The sequence below is a fragment of the Gobio gobio genome (assembly GCF_949357685.1).
Source record: "Gobio gobio genome assembly, chromosome: 2".
NCBI lineage: Eukaryota > Metazoa > Chordata > Actinopteri > Cypriniformes > Gobionidae > Gobio > Gobio gobio.
Genome location: NC_137098.1, coordinates 50,953,486 through 50,974,788, shown reverse-complemented (window position 1 = coordinate 50,974,788; position 21,303 = coordinate 50,953,486). Strand labels below are relative to the sequence as shown.

Genomic DNA, 21,303 nt, shown 5'->3' with positions numbered 1-21,303 from the left:
AAATGTTGACCCAGGAAGAGGTAACGACTCTGAAACTTTAGGGGTGTTGATGGACTCAATTTACTCCATCTGTGTTTTGATCATTGTTCTGAATCTGATATGGGTGTAGTCTTTGACAAAAATACGATTTTCAAAGGAACACGCTGACTTTTTGGGACTTAAGCTTATTCACCGCATCCCCCAGAGTTAGATAAGTCCATACATAACATTCTCATCTCCGTGCGTGCCATAACTCTGTCTGATGCACCCACCGCTAGTAATCATGGAACTTTGCTGCCGTATCATGGGTGCAGCGGCGCAAAGATATTACGCAGCGCCTGAAAATAGTCTCCAGCACGCTCTCTGTGCAAGCAGGTTGTCACGTTGGTTATGTCGACGGAAGTTTGCCTATTTTCTGTTATATCATTGCGTCTCTGCCCCCATGGTACAGCAGCAAAGTTCCTTGATTACTACACAGGAATGAGAGTATAGTTCCTAGCCATATCAGTCTAGAAAATCGCAACTTTTCATTTTCCGTCGATCTTAGTACACGATGTAACTATACACATCACAACATGTAAATAGGAAAATGTTGCCGTTATTTTGTCACTTATTGAGCAGTATGCTAGCTGGAGCTGTTTACCTCCAGTCTTTGTGCTAAGCTACGCTAGCGGTGGATGCGTCAGACAGAGTTATAGCTCGTACGGAGATGAGAATGGTATGTATGGGCTTATCTAACTCTGGGGGATACGGTGAATAATATAAAGTCCCAAAAAGTTGGCGTGTTCCTTTCAAAATGTTGCTTTTTTTATGAAACTTACCCACATTCAAGTGATGATAAAAAAAGTACAGTTAAAAAATAGTACCTAAATAAGAACATAATAGTATACTTAAAGTGCAAAAATAATATATAAATAGTAATCTATTAGTATGATGTTATGTTCACTTCTAGAAAACTTACAAGTTTACTTACCGTATAAAGCTACTAAACTTGTAGTTTATTGAGAGTATACTTCAAAGTGTACTTTGACAAATTAAAAAAAGTGCTACTATTATTTAACTAGAAAACTATCAGTATACCTATATGTTCACTTGTAGTATAGTTGCAATATACAGGAAAAAAATATTTCAAAACTAGTTGTATACTCAAAGTTTACTACGGTTAACACTGTTATACTTAAAAGTATACTTTTATCTGCTAAAAAGTGGGCCAATTTAGTCCCAAGTAGTATTGAAACAGTTCACTTACAAGTTTACTACTAGTACATTGATATTAGAATACTTACTACATAAAGTATACTTAAAATATACTTGAACTTTACTTAAGTATACTTAATGAAATGAAAAAGGGCTGTAGCCAATCACTGACATGTTTGTTGAGTGCGTAAATGCAATGGCTAATCAGAGGCGTTTAAGTTTGTTTGAATCCTCTCAATAGGATAAAAAATTTCTCTGTGAAATTTAACTGGTATTGGTACCGGCTTGTGAAATTTTGGTACAGTGACAACCCTAGCTACAACTATCCATCTAAGTATTCATCTTTTAATAAAACCCCTTATAATCCATCAGTTGTTATTTTAATCTTGGTTTCTCAGTGTTCCCCAATATTATTTAGTACACTTTCCATCTCCCTCAACAACGTCTTGGGAAAAAATCAATAGTTTGTCTCTAATGCTTGTCAAGCCATATTGACAATATAATGGCAAATGCTCCTCCTAATCTTTAAAAGTTGGCATGAAACATAAAAGTGCCATTGTCTTTTCTTCCCTATTATGACGTATATCCATGTGGAATTGCTTGGGACTTAAATGGTAATTGATTGGATCGTTGTCATTTTCTACTTGCAATAATTTTGTGTGAGTGAAAGGTTGCTGAAGGGGAAGGATTGAAACTGGCCTGGCTATTGGACAACTTATAACATTTAAAAAAACAAAAACAAAGAATTGTACATTTTATATATGACATATTTGTCACCTTTAAAGTATTTTAGGACCTGAAGATGCATTTTTTCCTAGTTGCATACATTATATGCAAAGAAGTGGAATTTGCTTTCAGCCTACAATCTTGAAAAAGAAAATGACAGCTAAGAGAGAACACACTCTGGTCTTTTGTGACTAATTCTGAGCAATCTGAAAAGATGTTTTCAAGGGAGACTGCTATGGTTTCTGCTATCAGAAACTTCAGTCATTCCCACACTGAAAAAATGTCTTGTTCTCATGCTGAGTGTACTGTGGCTTCTTACTTAATTCAGCCTCTATCAGAATGTACAAAAAGAGCAAGGGTAAATTTAATGTCTTGATTTGTATGCCATAAAAGGGCCTTTTCTCTTTGTTAACAATTGTTTTGTCTAGTGCTTTCCCCTTCCGTCTTTTGCAAATGCAAAATGTGAAGGAATTGGAACTTTCTCAAAACAGAGGCTCGGTCTGAAGTGTTGTAACACTGTTCGGCATTGTTTCATTCATGTTATTGTTAGTATTTTTAGCAGATGGTGCAAGAGGGTTTCATGCTGGCTATTTTCTAATGTTTTTTTAATCAATACTTCTCTCTCCAGCTTTGCTCTTTTTTTCTCTCTGGCTTCCTGTCTGTCAAACCTTATCTCAACAGGTTGCTAACAGACATTCAATATAACTAATGCTATAGGTTTTCCATCAGGTTCACAGTTTTCATTGGTAAAAAAAACATGTATTTTTGTCCATGCCAGAAAGAGTGTCATAGCAATCTGAAAGTTTATAAAAATTTGAACATTTCATAAACCTAAAATTCTCTTTTTTTTTTATGGGAAACAGACGCTCACCCTATCTCACGTACATGTTTGTATCATTCTCAGCATGTCGTTGAAAGTACTAGATGTCTCCTGGCAGATGTCTTGCTCTCAGATTGTGACTGGTACCCTCCAGAGACAGAGAAGAACAGCACAGTTCAATGTCTATCAGTTAGCAGATAGCGCTCAGTCGCCTTCCAACACTAACAGCCTCCTTTCCTTTTAGAATAATTAGAGCTGGGAACATTATGGTAACACCCAGATGATGTTAATGTCCATGCACTGTCCTTTTCGCATGGCTTTCAGACTTGTTATTCTCTCTGTTGTCATAGTGAGGATTTTTGGATAAAATTAGAAAGAATGAGAGAGTTTAATTTAAAATCACCCAAATTATAAGAAAACTATCACTTGTTGTTTCCAAACATATTTTAAGTAGATTTTTCCATAATTACTTTATTGGCATGTTTCTCTGGCACTAATCAAGTCTAGTCCTTGACATTTCAATGGAGAACAACCATTAAGAGCCTAATTCAGCAATATGAATATTTGTTTGTGTGGGCTGGGGAAATTGCTCATTAACATACTATTTATTGATGAACACCTGATATTAACTATGCTGGTTAAAAATAACCATCTCTAATGACCCTTTGCATGATGATATTTGTTTAGGCTTTGTGCTATGCTTTGTCCTGACATCACCATGTTCTGTCCCTCACAGCATCGTGCTATGGACCTCTACTACGAGGACTGTCCAATACACAGATCTCTAGTGTGTTTTTTTGGGCAAGCGTTTTTATTTTCTTAAAATAAATAAATAAACATTTTGTCAGTCTGACCTTACGTCTGAGTCAAAACACATCATTTGAAGGTCATAGCATTTTGTGTGAATCAGAGTAACGGCTCCTGAATACCAATGGGACTGTGCTAGATAAAACATCTCATACCCAAAACAGTCATTGCAGTCAGGTCCACTTAAGACAAAAACACCATACACAAACTTTAGTCAACTTTTTATAGGCATATTTTGCAAAATTACATTTGATGATATGGCTCTGTTCTAAAGTCCCCATCCTTTTCATGAGCTCTATGAAAAGCCAAGATAGGGAACAGCAGCAGATTCTGGGGACAACCTCCCATATTTCAACTGGGAGGGCAGTGAAACCCCCCATTTAGAACAGAGTATGCATCAATGACAATAGAATGACATTGATTAAGTTAAACAGTTTAAAGGGTTAGTTCTCCCAAAAATGAAATTTCTTCCATTAATGACTCACCCCAATGTTTGGTTAGTTAGACTCTTTTGAAGCGTCGACAATACATTTTGGTCCAAAAATAACAAAAACTAAGACTTTAGCACCAGATAACACGTCACAGCGTCTTACGTCAGCAGTGTCACTGTGGCGTCGTGAACGCGGATTCAAACAAAACCGGAAGAGAAGACAATGCTTAATAAAGTCTTAGTTTTTGTTATTTTTGGACCAAAATGTATTGTCGACGCTTCAAAAGAGTCTAACTAACCAAATTATGTCACATATGGACTACTTTGATGATGTTTTCATTACCTTTCTGGACGTGGACAGCAAAGTGTGCATACACTTACATTTAAAGGACTGAAAGCCCTCGGACTAAATCTAAAATATCTTAAACTGTGTTCCGAGGATGAACGGAGGTCTTACGGGTGTGGAACAACATTGGGGTGAGTCATTAATGGAAGAAATTTTATTTTTGGGTGAACTAACCCTTTAACCCTCAGAGCCCGACGGCATCGCCCACGACGTCACACGGCACCTCCGATAAATATCTATATTATTTCATGAAACTTTTATCGATTTTCTTACCGTTTTTTCCAGCAGAAAGCTAACGAGCTAGCCATCACGGGGGTGTCTTTGGTGTCTTTGTAGCCTTTACAGAAGGTTTTCTATCCAGCCTGGAACATGTGCATCTTTTTGGAGTTGTTCAGAAAAAAATCAAAACGCTTACATCCAAGATATATCCACTTGATGTCCATAATTTATAAATTTTCCGTCATTTTTGCCGCTAGCGCGATGCTAGCTGCCATTTTGGATGAGGGTTTGACCAATGACAGGCTGATCCGTCATCCACGTTGGTGTGCGTCATTACGCATTACCACAGCTCTGTTATTGTGGAGAGAGAGAGGCGCACGGCTAGTGTTGAGGAGATAGAGAGACAGACGCGCTGCAGTTTTGTGGAGAAAGTTTGAGGAAAAAGTTTGAGAAGAAAGTTTGTGGAGAAGTTCCTGATAGGAACTGTTTTGAGGCTTGGCACCAGTAAGTATCCAAAATCCAAAGAGGCCAAAAGCGCCTGGACTTTTTTTGGAAAAATGTAAATAGTTTTGGTTCTGTATAAGTTATCATGTTTATTTCTGAGTTCCAGGACTCCAAAGACTTGAACAAACTGTTTTCCAGAGGAAATATGCTTAGCTTTTATTTATTTGTGTGTGTTTTCAATAAATATTTGAGTGATTCAATTTCCGTTTTATGTTTTCATTTGTCTTTATGGTCCCCTAAACTTATTTTACATTCAGGTGACATCAATGCAACACAAAAATACTGACAGTGCTACTTGTCTTGAAAAAAAAGAGGTGTGTCAATTGTCTGTGCTCAACAGGGTTGATGTTTTACAAGCTTTTTTAGTAAATAACACCAGGCGGAAAATTAATTGTAAAAATACCCTTAGGTCTTAAAGGGTTAAGGAGGAGCTGGGGTGGAGGTGGGTTGCAAAGCAGCATGCAGTGGAAGTCGATTGAACTGAAGCTACGCTTAAGTAAAGCCTTGTTTATACTTTCGCCTGGCTCCGCGGCACGAGCCTCCGCTGACTGCGCGGCACGCGCTCCTCCCCAAATGGACGAGGCGTTTATATTTGATGCGCTTGCTTTTGTACTATTCTTTTAAACGACAGAGGGTGACTTGGAGTAATTGTTCTATAAACAGCGGTGAGAAGAAGTAGAAGAATGTACACAGGTGACGATATTTATTTTAGTACAATTCACCAAAAACCACACTACAAAAGAATTGTGTAAAACTCAGTAAACCTTTATATTATTACTTGTGACATGAGAACAAAATGTATAAAACTAAATTAACAATTTCTTAAATATTTCCTAATTTCACTAAGCATTTTCACTTAGTTTTGGGAACATTTTTGTTATTAAACATGGATCTTTATTTTCAATAAAAGGGCTTATTTCTGCTTTTGTAGGCAACTTTGGTAAATATAAGCAACTAATTTGTATGTGCAAACTGGGTGCCGGTGTGATGAGACGTCATGCTCGGCTAGATTCGCCTAGAACTCGTGCATCTTCGGATGCGGAGCCGTGTAAAAAAAGTAAAAAAAATGCGCTGCATACAGCCACGCGAAATGGGGTCTCGCGCACTCAACACGTACTACCGCCCACTCCGCAATTATGTCCTTTTTACAGCGCGCACCCTCACGCTCGTGCGGACGCGTCGAGTATAAACAAGGCTTAAGGCGCTCTGTTTGAGAGTTGCCAATTGAGTGCATAGGAATCGGATCAGCTGATATGGGCGGGGTTGGAATTTTTCCAATCAGCTGATAGCGGAGCTTGACTGCATGGCCTGCCTGAACTAACGCAGAATGCTTGATTTCTGATTAAACTCCACCTCTTTCTTTTTTTACAATCTAATGCAAGCTCAAGTCTCTAAACCAACAGTCTTCGGCCTATTTTTTTCCTGATAATCCGTTGAATTAAATAAAAAGATCTATCAATACTTCTGTTACATCACAACTTTAAAGAGGACCTACACTCACCTAAAGGATTATTAGGAACACCATACTAATACTGTGTTTGACCCCCTTTCGCCTTCAGAACTGCCTTAATTCTACGTGGCATTGATTCAACAAGGTGCTTAAAGCATTCTTTAGAAATGTTGGCCCATATTGATAGGATAGCATCTTGCAGTTGATGGAGATTTGTGGGATGCACATCCAGGGCACGAAGCTCCCGTTCCACCACATCCCAAAGATGCTCTATTGGGTTGAGATCTGGTGACTGTGGGGGCCATTTTAGTACAGTGAGCTCATTGTCATGTTCAAGAAACCAATTTGAAATGATTCGAGCTTTGTGACATGGTGTATTATCCTGCTGGAAGTAGCCATCAGAGGATGGGTACATGGTGGTCATAAAGGGATGGACATGGTCAGAAACAATGCTCAGGTAGGCCGTGGCATTTAAACGATGCCCAATTGGCACTAAGGGGCCTAAAGTGTGCCAAGAAAACATCCCCCACACCACCACCACCAGCCTGCACAGTGGTAACAAGGCATGATGGATCCATGTTCTCATTCTGTTTACGCCAAATTCTGACTCTACCATCTGAATCTCTCAACAGAAATTGAGACTCATCAGACCAGGCAACATTTTTCCAGTCTTCAACTGTCCAATTTTGGTGAGCTTGTGCAAATTGTAGCCTCTTTTTCCTATTTGTAGTGGAGATGAGTGGTACCCGGTGGGGTCTTCTGCTGTTGTAGCCCATCCGCCTCAAAGTTGTGCGTGTTGTGGCTTCACAAATGTTTTGCTGCATACCTCGGTTGTAACGAGTGGTTATTTCAGTCAAAGTTGCTCTTCTATCAGCTTGAATCAGTCGGCCCATTCTCCTCTGACCTCTAGCATCAACAAGGCATTTTCGCCCACAGGACTGACACATACTGGATGTTTTTCCCTTTTCACACCATTCTTTGTAAACCCTAGAAATGGTTGTGCGTGAAAATCCCAGGAACTGAGCAGATTGTGAAATACTCAGACTGGCCCGTCTGGCACCAACAACCATGCCACGCGCAAAATTGCTTAAATCACCTTTCTTTCCCATTCTGACATTTAGTTTGGAGTTCAGGAGATTGTCTTGACCAGGACCACACCCCTAAATGCATTGAAGCAACTGCCATGTGATTGGTTGATTAGATAATTCCATTAATGAGAAATTGAACAGGTGTTCCTAATCATCCTTTAGGTGAGTGTATATCGCTTTTTTACATTTTCAAATTACTTTGGTGTTGCTGTTTGAGGATAAAAAGGTCTGTAAAGACAAAGCACAAAGTCCACTCCAAAGGGAGTAATTCTCTATATCAGTAAGCACTTGAACTGAACTTTTCTGAACTCTGAAATGCCTCAGTTGTAGTGTTGACTTTTCTTCCGGGAATGTACACTTCACACTACCCTTCATTTAAATAATATTCCCCACCCAAGTTATACGAGGCCAGGTTGAGTTGTGTTAATAGTGTGTTGAAACTCGTACTTATGGTAAGGGATATGAATTTCGTGTGAATTTCGAATGAAGTGGTTGACCAATCAGAGCACATTGTGCTTTTCGAAAGGAAGGGTTTAACAGAGACAGGAACTAAACAGAGGATTACAGACAGACTGCAAATAGAGGTGCTGCAAAAATAAGGTGTTTTTTCAACGCACGAAAATCTATTCTATTAGACCCCAACAACAAAATCAAAGCTTTTTAAGGGCATAATATGGCTTCTTTAAATACCATAACACCAGTCTATATAGGTGATTAAAAGTTTGAACTGGTAAAAAGGAAAAAAGTGTATCTACTGTGTGTATGTGGTATGTAGAACTTCGAAACTATCTCTAAGGAGAAGAGGTGAGAATATGTGTGTAGCAACTAATCAACAGATCGATCCTAGCCTAAATGCATTGATTGCCTCTCGCACTGGCTGTAAGCATCTCTCCTGGGTAGGTTGAGGTGCTGACATAATTAGATACACAGGCATCTGTCTTCAGAAATATCATTCTCAGATACAGCATTCTACTCTAGAATGCAGAGAGCCATGCATGATTGAAGGCGTCGGGCCAAGAAGGCAAAGACATTAATAATGGCTTGTGTTTACTGATGCATGCGATGAAGATAAATACCTATATTACAGTAATGCATTAGCATGATTTTATGTTGCATCGTTCACAAATGCTATCAAACGAAAAGGCAACCCTTTTAAATTATTCCCTTTAAGAGTTACTCTTTTGCTTAATACACAGTACTCCTTTGAGAAAGAGAGTGTTCATTGACTGTTCTGCACCAGAGATCGGTTCATTAATACAGGGGTTATGATGTATATGCTGATGCCACATGAGATGGTATGTCAGACAACGCTGTTTCCCAAGGGCTTCAGGAACTGTCTAAAGAGAAGCGGCAAGTCCTATAAATTCACTTTATGTGTCTGCTTAGCATTCAGCTCACCTCGCACAGCAACCATTGACTCCTGCTCTTTAATATGGATCTTTCCTCCACCCTCTTCTACATTTTTTTCTTCTCTTTCCTATCAATTGAGAGCCATAAGAAAAAGAAAATATAGATTTGTATGTATTTGATATCATGCCTTTCCATTCATTCGTGGTTATTTAGTGCAGTGACTACTCATCAAAGGTAAAAGCAAGAGTCGTTGACCTGAGTATCAGGTGCTCAGAAATGAAGATCTGTAAGAAAAAAAGAAGACAATCTTTACTAGGTCAGTCTCAGTTCAGGAATGCATGCCAAAAATATCATGGTTTCGTGAAGTGGACTAGATACAGAGAGGTCCACACATCTATAACAATAGATCTTCTTTTGACAATGTATTACTAACAGTTAGACCTTTTATTTTGGCTTATTAATGTTAGTGTCTGATTATTGTGTAGCAAAGTGTTCACAGTCTTTCAGTATTGTCATTTCCACCTCCTTTTCATCAATGTGAACAATAAGGAAACTGTTAAGGGAGGTTTTAATTTTAAAGTCTAAAGAAGTTTGGCACCACTGATTGAAGGGTCCATTCATCAGGCTTTAACTTTGACTCATCTCTCTCTCCTTGTATTTTTAAATGTAAAAGAGAGTTTTCAGTGCTGAAGTGTTTGAAGTTCAATATATTCCACTGAAATCGCCCCCATGCTGGCACAGCGAAGAGAAGTTAAAAGCATGCTGTTTGGTTTATCTCTTAAGTGGTTGTCTTTTACAATGGAATATAGATAGCTTTTTTTTTTTTTGCGTCACAGCAAACATTAGTCTAATAGTAGCCGCCAGTGTAGTGCATGTCTGTAAGTCAACCATTTTCTTAGCAAATACAAATGTCCATATAAACGACAACCGCACTTAAAGAAATAGTTAATCCAAAAATGAAAAATCTGTCAGCATTAGGGTCTTTCACACTGGGTAGTTCTAGGAACTAGCCACCAGGGTGGTTCCCCGAGAACTAACGGTGCCCCAAGGACCATTTTCCTGGTTGCATTCGCACCGTCAGTAGGAACTCTAAAGTGACGTAAGCCGTGCTTGTTGTTATGACTTTTATTTTGACAGCGCGGCAGACCTTTAATTTGACGGCGTTGCGAACGACAGAGCTTGAGCACATCGTACTCGCATTCTCCGTCTTCATCAGTTTAAGATCTGTTTAACAGTCCTGTCTAATACGTTATTAGACAGAACTGTTATACAAAGAAAGCCCCTATTTTTTCAACCTTATGTTGTAAACATGTATCAGGAAACATCATTCGACTTTCAGTGGATGGACAATTAAAAAAAAAAAATGCTTTTAAGAATATTTTTTTTTGTGTTCCACAGAAAAGAAAGAAAGTCATAAGCCACTTTTCCACCGCAGGAACTTTCCCCAGGAACTAGGGACTTTGGGGTGTACTCCGTGTGTTTCGATCACATGGACCAGGGTCTAAATGAAGTTCCGTGTAAAAAAAAGTCCCTGTTTGCGAGGTAGTACTTTTTCAAAGTTCAGGAACTTTCAGGGGTGGGACTTGGGCACTGAACATGATGATTGGTTGAGTTCATGCAGCATTTTGATTGGTTGACTCCACGCAGCATTTTATTTCAACCATTTTTAAAAGTCTGTGGCGGTGCGTGCAGTAAGAGTTGTTTGCTATTCGAATCAACAGTTTAAAAAATACAACCGATGGACCAACAACGAGGTTCAGGCTTTATTAAGCTAATATGTGGACGACGAAATCCAACAGAAACTGGAAAGTCATGCCCTACGTCACCGGACTAATTTGCCTAATCTTCTCGGTACTTTAGACTGCGATGGAAACACAGCAATAGCAATAGGTCTGGGGGAAAAAAGTTCCTGGGACAAATTGTTCTGGGTAATTTCGGTGGAAACGCAGCCATACAGATTTGGAACGACTTGAGAGTGAGTAAATGATAACAGAATTTTTGGGTGAACTATCCCTTTAAATTAATAATTAAATAAGAAAGTGTTGGCAGAACAGTACATATTTATTTATTCTCACTGAAGCTGCTGGTAAACATTTACTCTATTGCATCTTAATTCATGCAATACTTTGTTCGTGGGATATTTCTGTTCCTATTTCACTGAGCTTCAGATTGATTTGCTGCCAAAAGGGGCGTTGCAATTTGTGACAGGGAATCGGAGAGAAATGTCAGAGGCAGGCATTCATTCTGACACCCTTTTCCATTTTTAATCGGTGAGTGTGACAGACCTCTGACAAAAGGCAGCGAGACATCAGCAAAAGCAGTCAGTAGGCTAGGTGGGACATCCTTTACCAAAATAGAGTTGTCACCGTTTTTAGTTAGAAAAAATTATAGTCATTCAATCAGAAACATCTTTCCCCAATGCTATTTTTTGTTAAGCAGTTTGTACTTTGCAACCAGAAGAAACCGACCAGATCGAAAGATGTTACACCAAATTTGGATCTCATAGGTCAGCTGAGACAAACATGCACAGATTGTTTGAAGAGCAATGTCATCACTTCGCACTCGTATAGCTTATAACAAGTTTTTACTCTCAATGTGAGGAGTGGATGAAGAAGATCCTCAATACTGTCTGTCTCTGAGCCGTACCTCCCAGTTGGAGGCTGTCTCGTGATGGATGAGGGGAACGTGAATTCAATGTTTTGCCAGAGCTCTGTGAAAATACTTCTTGTATATTCTACGGTTCCTCCAGGCAGTTGTGACAGGTTGATTTATTCTGTAAGAGGCAGAGGCAGTGTGTGATTGGTTCTCTTCCGTAGCTGGATGTAGAAATCATAGCTCAATCCTGCTCCACTATCTCCTCGGTCATTGACTTTCATCTACTGCTCTAACAGTGCAGTGTTTTCTCCTCTACAGTTCAAGAGGTCCCTTCTGCATTAAAAATACAGATCAGATTTGTGGGTGCTTTTTGAATTCAATGAGCAAACAACCCAAGACTGTGATTTGATATGTAGATATTTGAGTTTTAACTGAGCAGAAGTAGAATCACTGGATTAAGAAGCACTTTAGTGATTTTGGTTTTATTTGTGCCGTATACAGTATATATATATATATAGTGTTTTATATATATATATATATATGTGAGAGACATAATCTATTAAAAAAAATCCAGAAATCACAATGTATGATTTTTTAACTATTTATTTGTATGATACAGCTGCAAATAAGTATTTGAACACCTGTCTATCAGCTAGAATTCTGACCCTCAAAGACCTGTTAGTCTGCCTTTAAAATATCCACCTCCACTCCATTTATTATCCTAAATTAGATGCACCTGTTTGAGGTCGTTAGCTGCATAAAGACACCTGTCCACCCCATACAATCAGTAAGAATCCAACTACTAACATGGCCAAGACCAAAGAGCTGTCCAAAGACACTAGAGACAAAATTGTACACCTCCACAAGGCTAGAAAGGGCTACGGAGAAATTGCCAAGGAGCTTGGTGAAAAAAGGTCCACTGTTGGAGCAATCATTAGAAAATGGAAGAAGCTAAACATGACTGTCAATCTCCCTCGGACTGGGGCTCCATGCAAGATCTCACCTCGTGGGGTCTCAATGATCCTAAGAAAGGTGAGAAATCAGCCCAGAACTACACGGGAGGAGCTGGTCAATGACCTGAAAAGAGCTGGGACCACCGTTTCCAAGGTTACTGTTGGTAATACACTAAGACGTCATGGTTTGCATGGCACGGACGGTAACCCTGCTTAAACCAGCACATGTCCAGGCCCGTCTTAAGTTTGCCAATGACCATTTGGATGATCCAGAGGAGTCATGGGAGAAAGTCATGTGGTCAGATGAGACCAAAATAGAACTTTTTGGTCATAATTCCACTAAACGTGTTTGGAGGAAGAAGAATGAGTACCATCCCAAGAACACCATCCCTACTGTGAAGCATGGGGGTGGTAGCATCATGCTTTGGGGGTGTTTTTCTGCACATGGGACAGGGCGACTGCACTGTATTAAGGAGTGGATGACCGGGGCCATGTATTGCGAGATTTTGGGGAACAACCTCCTTCCCTCAGTTAGAGCATTGAAGATGGGTCGAGGCTAGGTCTTCCAACATGACAATGACTCGAAGCACACAGCCAGGATAACCAAGGAGTGGCTCTGTAAGAAGCATATCAAGGTTCTGGCGTGGCCTAGCCAGTGTCCAGACCTAAACCCAATAGAGAATCTTTGGAGGGAGCTCAAACTCAGTGTTTCTCAGCAACAGGCCAGAAACCTGACTGATCTAGAGAATATCTGTGTGGAGGAGTGGGCCAAAATCCCTCCTGCAGTGTGTGCAAACCTGGTGAAAAACTACAGGAAACGTTTGACCTCTTTAATTGCAAACAAAGGCTACTGTACCAAATATTAACATTGATTTTCTCAGGTGTTCAAATACTTATTTGCAGCTGTATCATACAAATAAATAGTTAAAAAATCATACATTGTGATTTCTAGATTTTTTTTAAATATTATGTCTCTCACAGTGGACATGCACCTACGATGACAATTTCAGACCCCTCCATGATTTCTAAGTGAGAGAACTTGCAAAATAGCAGGGTGTTCAAATACTTATTTTCCTCACTCTATATATATACACACACACTGTATATGGCAGTATCTGGTTTGTAAGGTCATTTATGCCCCTTTCTGTTCATTTCTGTTGATTATTGTTTCAACATGTAACCTAGCTTTCAGGTGCGCTTAAAATTATAAAATATAATTTTTTTGTGTGAATTTTTTTTGTTTTGTTTAAAATACCATTTATTACAACAAAATTTGGCTGTGAATATGTATATTTTAATTAAGTAACAGTTCCCCCATCATATATAACCCGGAAAATGACTTATATACTTATATAATTTCATATTCTGAAAGTACAGTTTATATGTACCATTGTAATCCGATTCATGTATTTGTTTACATTCGTATTACATCTATTCCTAACAAAACTTGCATGTGCAATGCGTCAGTCGGCACATTCAGAGAAAGACATTGCAAGACTGTCACCGGAGCTCCAGTGAGCATAACAGTTTTTTTTTTTTTTGCCTTGATGACATATACAAAATTATATCAGAAAAGCTTTTAATCAAATATGTAGCAAATATTCAGTCTCCACCACTGACCAGTTCATTAAACATAAGACATAAATCAACATCCACACATTTGTAAGACATTTATAAACATCCGCATCATGGCAGTGCATGTGCGCTTGGTATTTTTTAATCTGATTGAGAATGTAGTCGGATTCAGGGGTTTACATAGCTAAAATGATTCTGATTATTTAAGTTCTGCTCCACCCCTTTCAATCGGATTGAAATTTGATTCGGATCGAGCATAATAGGTTTTTTCAGTCCGACTGAGCCATCAATTCGATTTTAAACAGATTATTTGCTTGCATGTAAACATACCTTTGAATCGTTTCGTAGCGCTTTGCAGATTCTGCTCTGGACATAGATTGTTTTGGACGTAGTGTCCGTGACGTCACCCATAGGATTCTGAAGAGCTGGTTTGAAGCGCAAAGTAGGGACGAGCTGGCCGTTGCCATCTTGTCAGCACGTCATCGCGCGTCACTCCCGGATAATAGAAAATGGGCAAAGAGGCGGGACGTGGGTGGAGCTGAGGTGACGCGATGACTAACAGACAGCAGATACATGGCTATCCACCTGTCACTCAAAGTGGCCACGCCCTTAATTATGCAGGACTTTAAAGCTTTATATAATGTAAAGGAATGAGTTATAAAAAAAATTCACCCCCCTCACAGTTGTCATGAAGGGCAAAATTAGCCATATAGACCAAAACCACAATTTGTACCAGGCTGTAAACATGTTTTATTCTGCTGTAAAGTTGGGCATTTTAAGATGGGGCTCAATGAGATTCTGCTCCCTTCTGGAGCCCTAGTGGCCAGTTGATAAATTGCAGTTTAAGTCACTTCCGTATTGGCTTCAAGAGAAACTGCAGGAGGTTGCCGCTTGGTTTTGGAGGATGCGTCGCTTTTGAGAGCGCTGTGATAGGAAAGGTGGGATATGTTGCTTTCAAAGCTAGCTTGCTATTTCTAGCTTCACTGAAATTGCCTACCCTACCTTTAATCACGCAACCTCACAGAATAATAACAAAACGACTGATGCAAATGGTGACTATATTTTAAATCATTGTAGCAAATTAGTGTTGTGTAGAACCTGTGACCATTTTAAACGAAGCCTGGAGCCCTTCAGAGGAGATTTAAGCAAAGCAGCACTGATGACCAAAGTAAATTAATTACATAGAGTGTAAAGAGACAAAAAAATCATTCAGGGTCCATTAATTGATGAAATATAACTCTTTTGGCCATTATTGGAGTGTCTGGATTGTTGTGGTGAGGTTTAAAGACCTTAGAGAAAAAGGCAGCTGTGGCTCTGTGATAATGGCCTTGAGACTTGTGGGCTGAGCCTTCTAACCTTCTGAGGCGGGTGGTCTTAATCTAAGAAGACTGATACGGCCAACCACCCACCTTTCCACGCACATACAAATAAAATTGCTCACCAGCCTGCAAGTTAACCCAGTTTAGCAGGGCTCTTCTGACACTTATAACACCTGACTGACTCGCAAGTGTTGCACAGGAAATTACTTTGGAAAAAACAGGCTGGAGGGATTATTGAATTATGCCAGAACTGTTCCGTGAGAGGAGAGGTGGAATTATTTGCCGCCACGGCATCTACCGTCAGCTCCCGTGAAATCGCCCAGCTGTTCGGTGCTATTTTTACTGAGACCACAGCTGCAGAAGGATAGCCGAGACACTGGCTGGTCATAGCAAGCAGAAAATATGAGAGTCCGTCTGTTATTATACGCACTACTGCTTCACCTGATCCCAAGTGCCAGTTTTTGAGGCAGTAGCACAAATCAAAGCTACCTGTGGGAGGTGAGCTCAGGACCCAATGCACTAATGAAGAACTGTACCATCATTAACCTAAATTCCCCTAATGGCCTCTAATTATAGAGAGTGCATTGTCAGCAAGGGACACTTTAGCTTTGCACAAAGGGAGCACTTACCATCAACCTTATAGCTTTAAAAAGGAGAAAACGCATAATATTTTTTATCATCATGCAGCTGAAAAGCAGGACGCTGAGTATAAATGGAGGGCAGGCTAAAAACGATCATTAATTTCAGGTAACCAGAATCTAATTCGAGCACTCATTATGTTGTATTAGCACCCTCTAATAGTGTTTTTGTACAGCATGCACCCTCTATTGTATCGTAGCGGAGCAAAGGATTATTTGCATCATTATAGAAGCGCAGGTGATGGAACACCATTTGAAAACACCTGGAGCATATCAGTAGAAAAGAGCGGAGAGTGCTTAGATGAATTCAGAGAAGGTTTGGGGCACACAGCTTGCGGTCTGGAGTGCTGAAAGGACATGTTTATTTAGCTGGCTGAGTATCGCTCCTGGTGTGAAGACGAACAAATGTGCTTCAGCAGTCCTGATGGTGTTTTTAAGCCATGCTGCCCGCTTTCAGTACTCCTCCTCCATATTTCTTTTTCACAAACAACTCATCGCGTACGTCGAGTCAGCATGTGACATGCATGACCAGTCGGTGTGAAATGTTTTTATTGAGAAAATGTAGTGAATTCTGTTTTACATCCATCTTTGTGTTACATTTCCCGGAATATGATCACAGGAGCTGCCAGTCATCCTGTGAACTACATAATGCGGCATTATTCATCTGGAACGCCTGAACACAATATGTCAGTCAATGTGCGTTTTGTCAATGCCAATGTATTATTTAAGTGACAAATTCACGAAATGATCTCACTGAATGAGCTTTAAAACACAAAAGTCCACCAGTCACTAACAACGCTGACTCATGGACTCGTTTTTTAAACGGAGCATGTGACTTTTGCGTCTTCTGTGCAGTAATGGCTTTCTTTGTTTCTCATGATGTTTTTTCAGGGGCAGGGAGAAGCTTCAGCAAGAGGCACAAGTATGGAGGGGGACTGTCTAAGTTGCATCAAGTACCTCATGTTCATCTTCAACTTCTTCATTTTTGTGAGTGCTCTCTTTTACTTTCTCTTAAATGGCACAGGAACACTCAGTTACAACTCTGTTGTTTTAAGGACTCTGAGAAGAGCTAGACTTGACTGTGACATCATGCTAGTTGTATTTTTTTGGTGACTGATGATTTGCTTTGGTTGGAAGTATGTGAAGTATCTGTTTTAGAAAACAATGTCTGATGATATGCAGGTGCAGATTCTTGCTTTCCTAGCACAATACGTAATTCAAAAGAGTCTGAATGATCCACGTTGCCACTTTGAACGGATACTAAAGTTACGGTATGAAAAAGTGCATTAATCTTGAGCCAACTTGTCTTCGTTTTGCTCATGAACTACATTGCATTTCCTTTGTTTCTCAAAAGTGTTTTGTTAGCAGCCTCGTGAACTTCCTATACTGCCACACTAGTCCTGTGGGAAAATGTGCAGTTCCGTAGAAAAGCTGAGCATCAGTCACTATTTGATAAGCTCAATATAGCTATATCATAAAATCATATTTTGAGTTTACATTGTGCAGGGATCTTTACTAAGCCCTTTTCTCCTCCTTTAGCTTGGAGGTGCATTCCTTCTAGGGGTGGGAATCTGGGTGCTGGTGGATCCGACAGGTTTCCGGGAGATTGTGGCAGCCAACCCTCTTCTGTTTACTGGAGTCTATGCAATTTTGATCATGGGCGGGATGCTGTTCCTACTGGGATTTCTTGGCTGCTGCGGAGCCATACGAGAAAATAGATGTCTCCTACTGTTTGTATGGGCTTTTCTTTCTTTCTAGATATAGGCCTGTAATGATTGGTATGGGTCAATATGCAATGTATATCGGTCAATAGTGGATATTTATTGTTTAATGCTCATTTCCCACATTTGTACATTTTAGATTACCTTTGCTGTCATCTATTTGTCAATGAAATTGAATCTAAAAAAAGTAATCTTTGGCAAATATCCAAACAAATATTTTATATTGTACGTTATACTATTGCTGTAATGCCTAAATTCACTTGTAGCATTTTAAATGTTTATTATTGTTCTTTATTTTATTTTAAATAATTTCAATTTTAATATTGGCGATAACATTAAAATTGGCTTGTCAGTATCAGCCAAAATTATATTAATGTTCTGCATCCCTATATACACTATATTGCCAGAAGTATTGGGACACCCCTCCAAATCATTCAATTAAGGTGTTCCAATCACTTCCAATGCCACAGGTGTATAAAATCAAGCACGTAGGCACTCAGACTGCTTCTACAAACATTTGAGAAAGAATGGGTCGCTCTCAGGAGCTCAGTGAATTCAAGCGTGATACCATGATAGGTTGCCACCTGTGCAATAAGTTCATTTGTGAAATTTCTACACTACTAAATATTCCACGGTCAACTGTTAGTGGTATTATAACAAAGTGGAATAACAGCAACTCAGCCACGAAGTGGTAGGCCATGTAAAATCACAGAGCGATGTCAGCACATACTGAGGCGCACAGTGCACAGAAGTCAAAAGCTACAGAGCTCCAAACTTTGTGTGGCCTTCAGATTAGCTCAAGAGCAGTGTGTAGAGAGTTTCATGGAATGGGTTTCCATGGCCGAGCAACTGCATCAAGCCTTACATCACCAAGTTAGCCTGACGTCGTCATACTCAATTCTAGTCAGAATATGAGTCTGATACTGCTCCGTTGTGCTGTGATTATGGGGCGTGTTTCAACCGAACCAGGAAAGACCTCAATTGGATAGACCTACAACCAATCAGAGCAACGGAGCGATGCAAAACGTTAGTTGTCAAATGTCAACAGAACTCAACTGCACTGTGTTGCCAAGTCCGCGGGTTGAAGTGACCCCAATTATGTGATATACAGACCCAGGAATGCGAATTTTAGCAGGCAGCCCTGCCAAAATAACAAATATTTTACCCCCCAAATGCCATTTTTTCCGGAGAACCCCCCCCCTCGGAAAGCTAATGGGCTTGTTTTTGGCTAGTTTTGAGTAGCAATTGGGCGGGTTTTGCTGTAAAAACTTGGCAACCCTGTCCTCACGCACGCTGGAATAAGTAACGTTAGAAGAAGATGTGTGCAAACGATCTTTGCTAGCCTGACGTCGTCATACTCAATTATAGTCAGAAAATGAGTCTGATTCTGCTCCGTTGGGCTGTGATTATGGGGCGTGTTTCAACCGAACCAGGAAAGATCTCAATTGGATAGACCTACAACCAATCAGAACAACGGAGCGACGCACAACGTTAGTTGTCAAATGTCAACAGAACTCAACTGCACTGTGTTGCCATGTCCGCGGGTTGAAGCGACCCCAATTATGTGGTATACAAACCCAGGAATGCAATTTTTAGCTGCCAGCCCTGCCAAAATAACACATATTTTACCCCCCAAATGCCTTTTTTTCCCGGAGAACCCCCCCTGGAAAGCTATTGGGCTTGTTTTTGGCTAGTTTTGAGGAACGTTAGCAATTGGGCGGGTTTTGTTGTAAAAACTTGGCAACCCTGTCTGCACGCACGCTGGAATAAGTAGCCTAACGTTAGAAGAACAAGATTAGTGTACGATCTTTGCCGGTGTTGTAAAAAAAATAATTTAAGTATACACAGAGTAGGCTACTTACCAACACGATCATCATTTCTGAGAGAAATAGTAAAGGTGAATGCATATACGAACAAGTTCTCCGTTTAGGATTAGAACAAACTCAACCCAAGCGGCTTTTGATGACGTGGATGATTACGTTACTGTTTATCATCTGTCCATCATCGTCTAAAGCCCGCCCTGACAATTTCATTGGTTCGAACAGTTTCTGTTCGGGCATAATTACTTCTCTACCGATCAATTCCAGACCGAACTGCCCGAGTAAAAATGTTGTGGGCGGGGCTAAGTTCGGCTGGCATCCAGGCTAGATCTTTGGCGATGTTGTAAAAAAAGAATTTAAGGATACACAGAGTACTCACCAACACGATCATCATTTCTGAGAGAAATAGTAAAGGTGAATGCATATACGAACAAGTTCTCCGTTTAGGATTAGAATAAATTCAACCCAAGCACCTTTGATGACGTGGATGATTACGTCACTGTTGATCATCTGTCCATCATCGTATAAAGCCCGCCCTGTCAATTTCATTGGTCTGAACAGTTTCAGTTCGGGCGTAATTACTCCTCTACGGATCAAGTCCAGACCGAACTGCCTGAGCTCAAATGTTGTGGGCGGGGCTAAGTTCGGCTGGCATCCAGGCTATCACCAAGTGCAATGCAAAGCATCAGATGCAATGGTGTAAAGCACGCCACCACTGGACTCTAGAGCAGTGGAGACGTGTTATCTGGAGTGATGAATCACACGTCTGGCAATCCGGGTCTGGGTTTGGCGGTTGCCAGGAGAACGGTACTCGCTGAACTGACTGCATTGTGCCAAGTGTAAAGTTTTGTGGAGGGGGGATTATGGTGTGAGGGTTGTTTTTCAGGGGTTGGGCTTGGCCCCTTAGTTCCAGTGAAAGGCTACGTCTACATTAATCCGGATAGATTTGCTCTCCGTCCACACTAACGTTTTCCAAACGTTTCTCATCCACACTGAAACATAAGTAAACGCCAAATTCAACTTACTGCGCATATTAGTTTGGTCTAAAACACAACTTCACTCGTGTTTTACCACAGGACAGCAAATGCAAGTACATTTTCTGTCATCCTTGCAGGACTGTGATATGAAGTGTGCAAAGTAACATATTTTGGCAACTGTGTGAAAGTGAAAAGCACATAACAGGCAGCATAGCGGTATACACATACATATCTATTGGTACAATATGCGTCATTGTTTTCAAATACCTCCGTCTTCACAGTTCACACTACAACGCGAAGACGGCATTTTCAAATTTATCCTTTGGAGAGCGTTTTCAAAAAGCTGATAAAACGCTTATAACGCTGTCTCAGTGTGGACAGAAGGCCAAAACGGAGAGAAAAAGATGCGTTTTCAAACGAAAACGTATTAGTGTGGACATGGCCCAAGACATTTTGGACAATTTCATGCTTCCAACTTTGTGGGAACAGTTTGGGGATGGTCCCTTCCTGTTCCAAAATGACTGCGCACCAGTGCACAAAGCAAGGTCCATAAAGACATGGATGAGCGAGTTTGATGTGGAGGAACATGACTGGCCTGCACAGAGTCCTGACCTCAACCCGATAGAATGCCTTTGGGATGAATTAGAGCGGAGACTCCGAGCCAGGCCTTCTCGTCCAACATCAGTGCCTGAGCTCACAAGTGTGCTTCTAGAAGAATGGTCAAAAATTCCCATAAACACACTCCTAAACCTTGAGGAAAGCCTTCCCAGAAGAGTTGAAGCTGTTATA

At 40.2% G+C, this 21,303-nt stretch overlaps 1 protein-coding gene across 4 annotated transcripts in view; it reads left to right on the top strand.

Annotated features, from left to right (window-relative positions):
* tspan18a (tetraspanin 18a) overlaps nucleotides 1-21,303 on the top strand; it is a gene marked incomplete at its 5' end in the record, with an annotated part of 38,514 nt that overhangs the window by 14,824 nt on the left and 2,387 nt on the right. For 3 of the 4 annotated variants that reach the window (XM_079808602.1, XM_079808601.1, XM_079808603.1), the window contains 2 exons: nucleotides 16,888-16,983; nucleotides 17,536-17,730. In XM_079808602.1, coding sequence (XP_079664728.1) covers nucleotides 16,921-16,983; nucleotides 17,536-17,730 — 258 coding nt within the window. Of the gene's footprint in view, nucleotides 1-16,605; nucleotides 16,693-16,887; nucleotides 16,984-17,535; nucleotides 17,731-21,303 lie in introns of those variants that run through there. The other variant, XM_079808604.1, reaches the window with a different exon arrangement.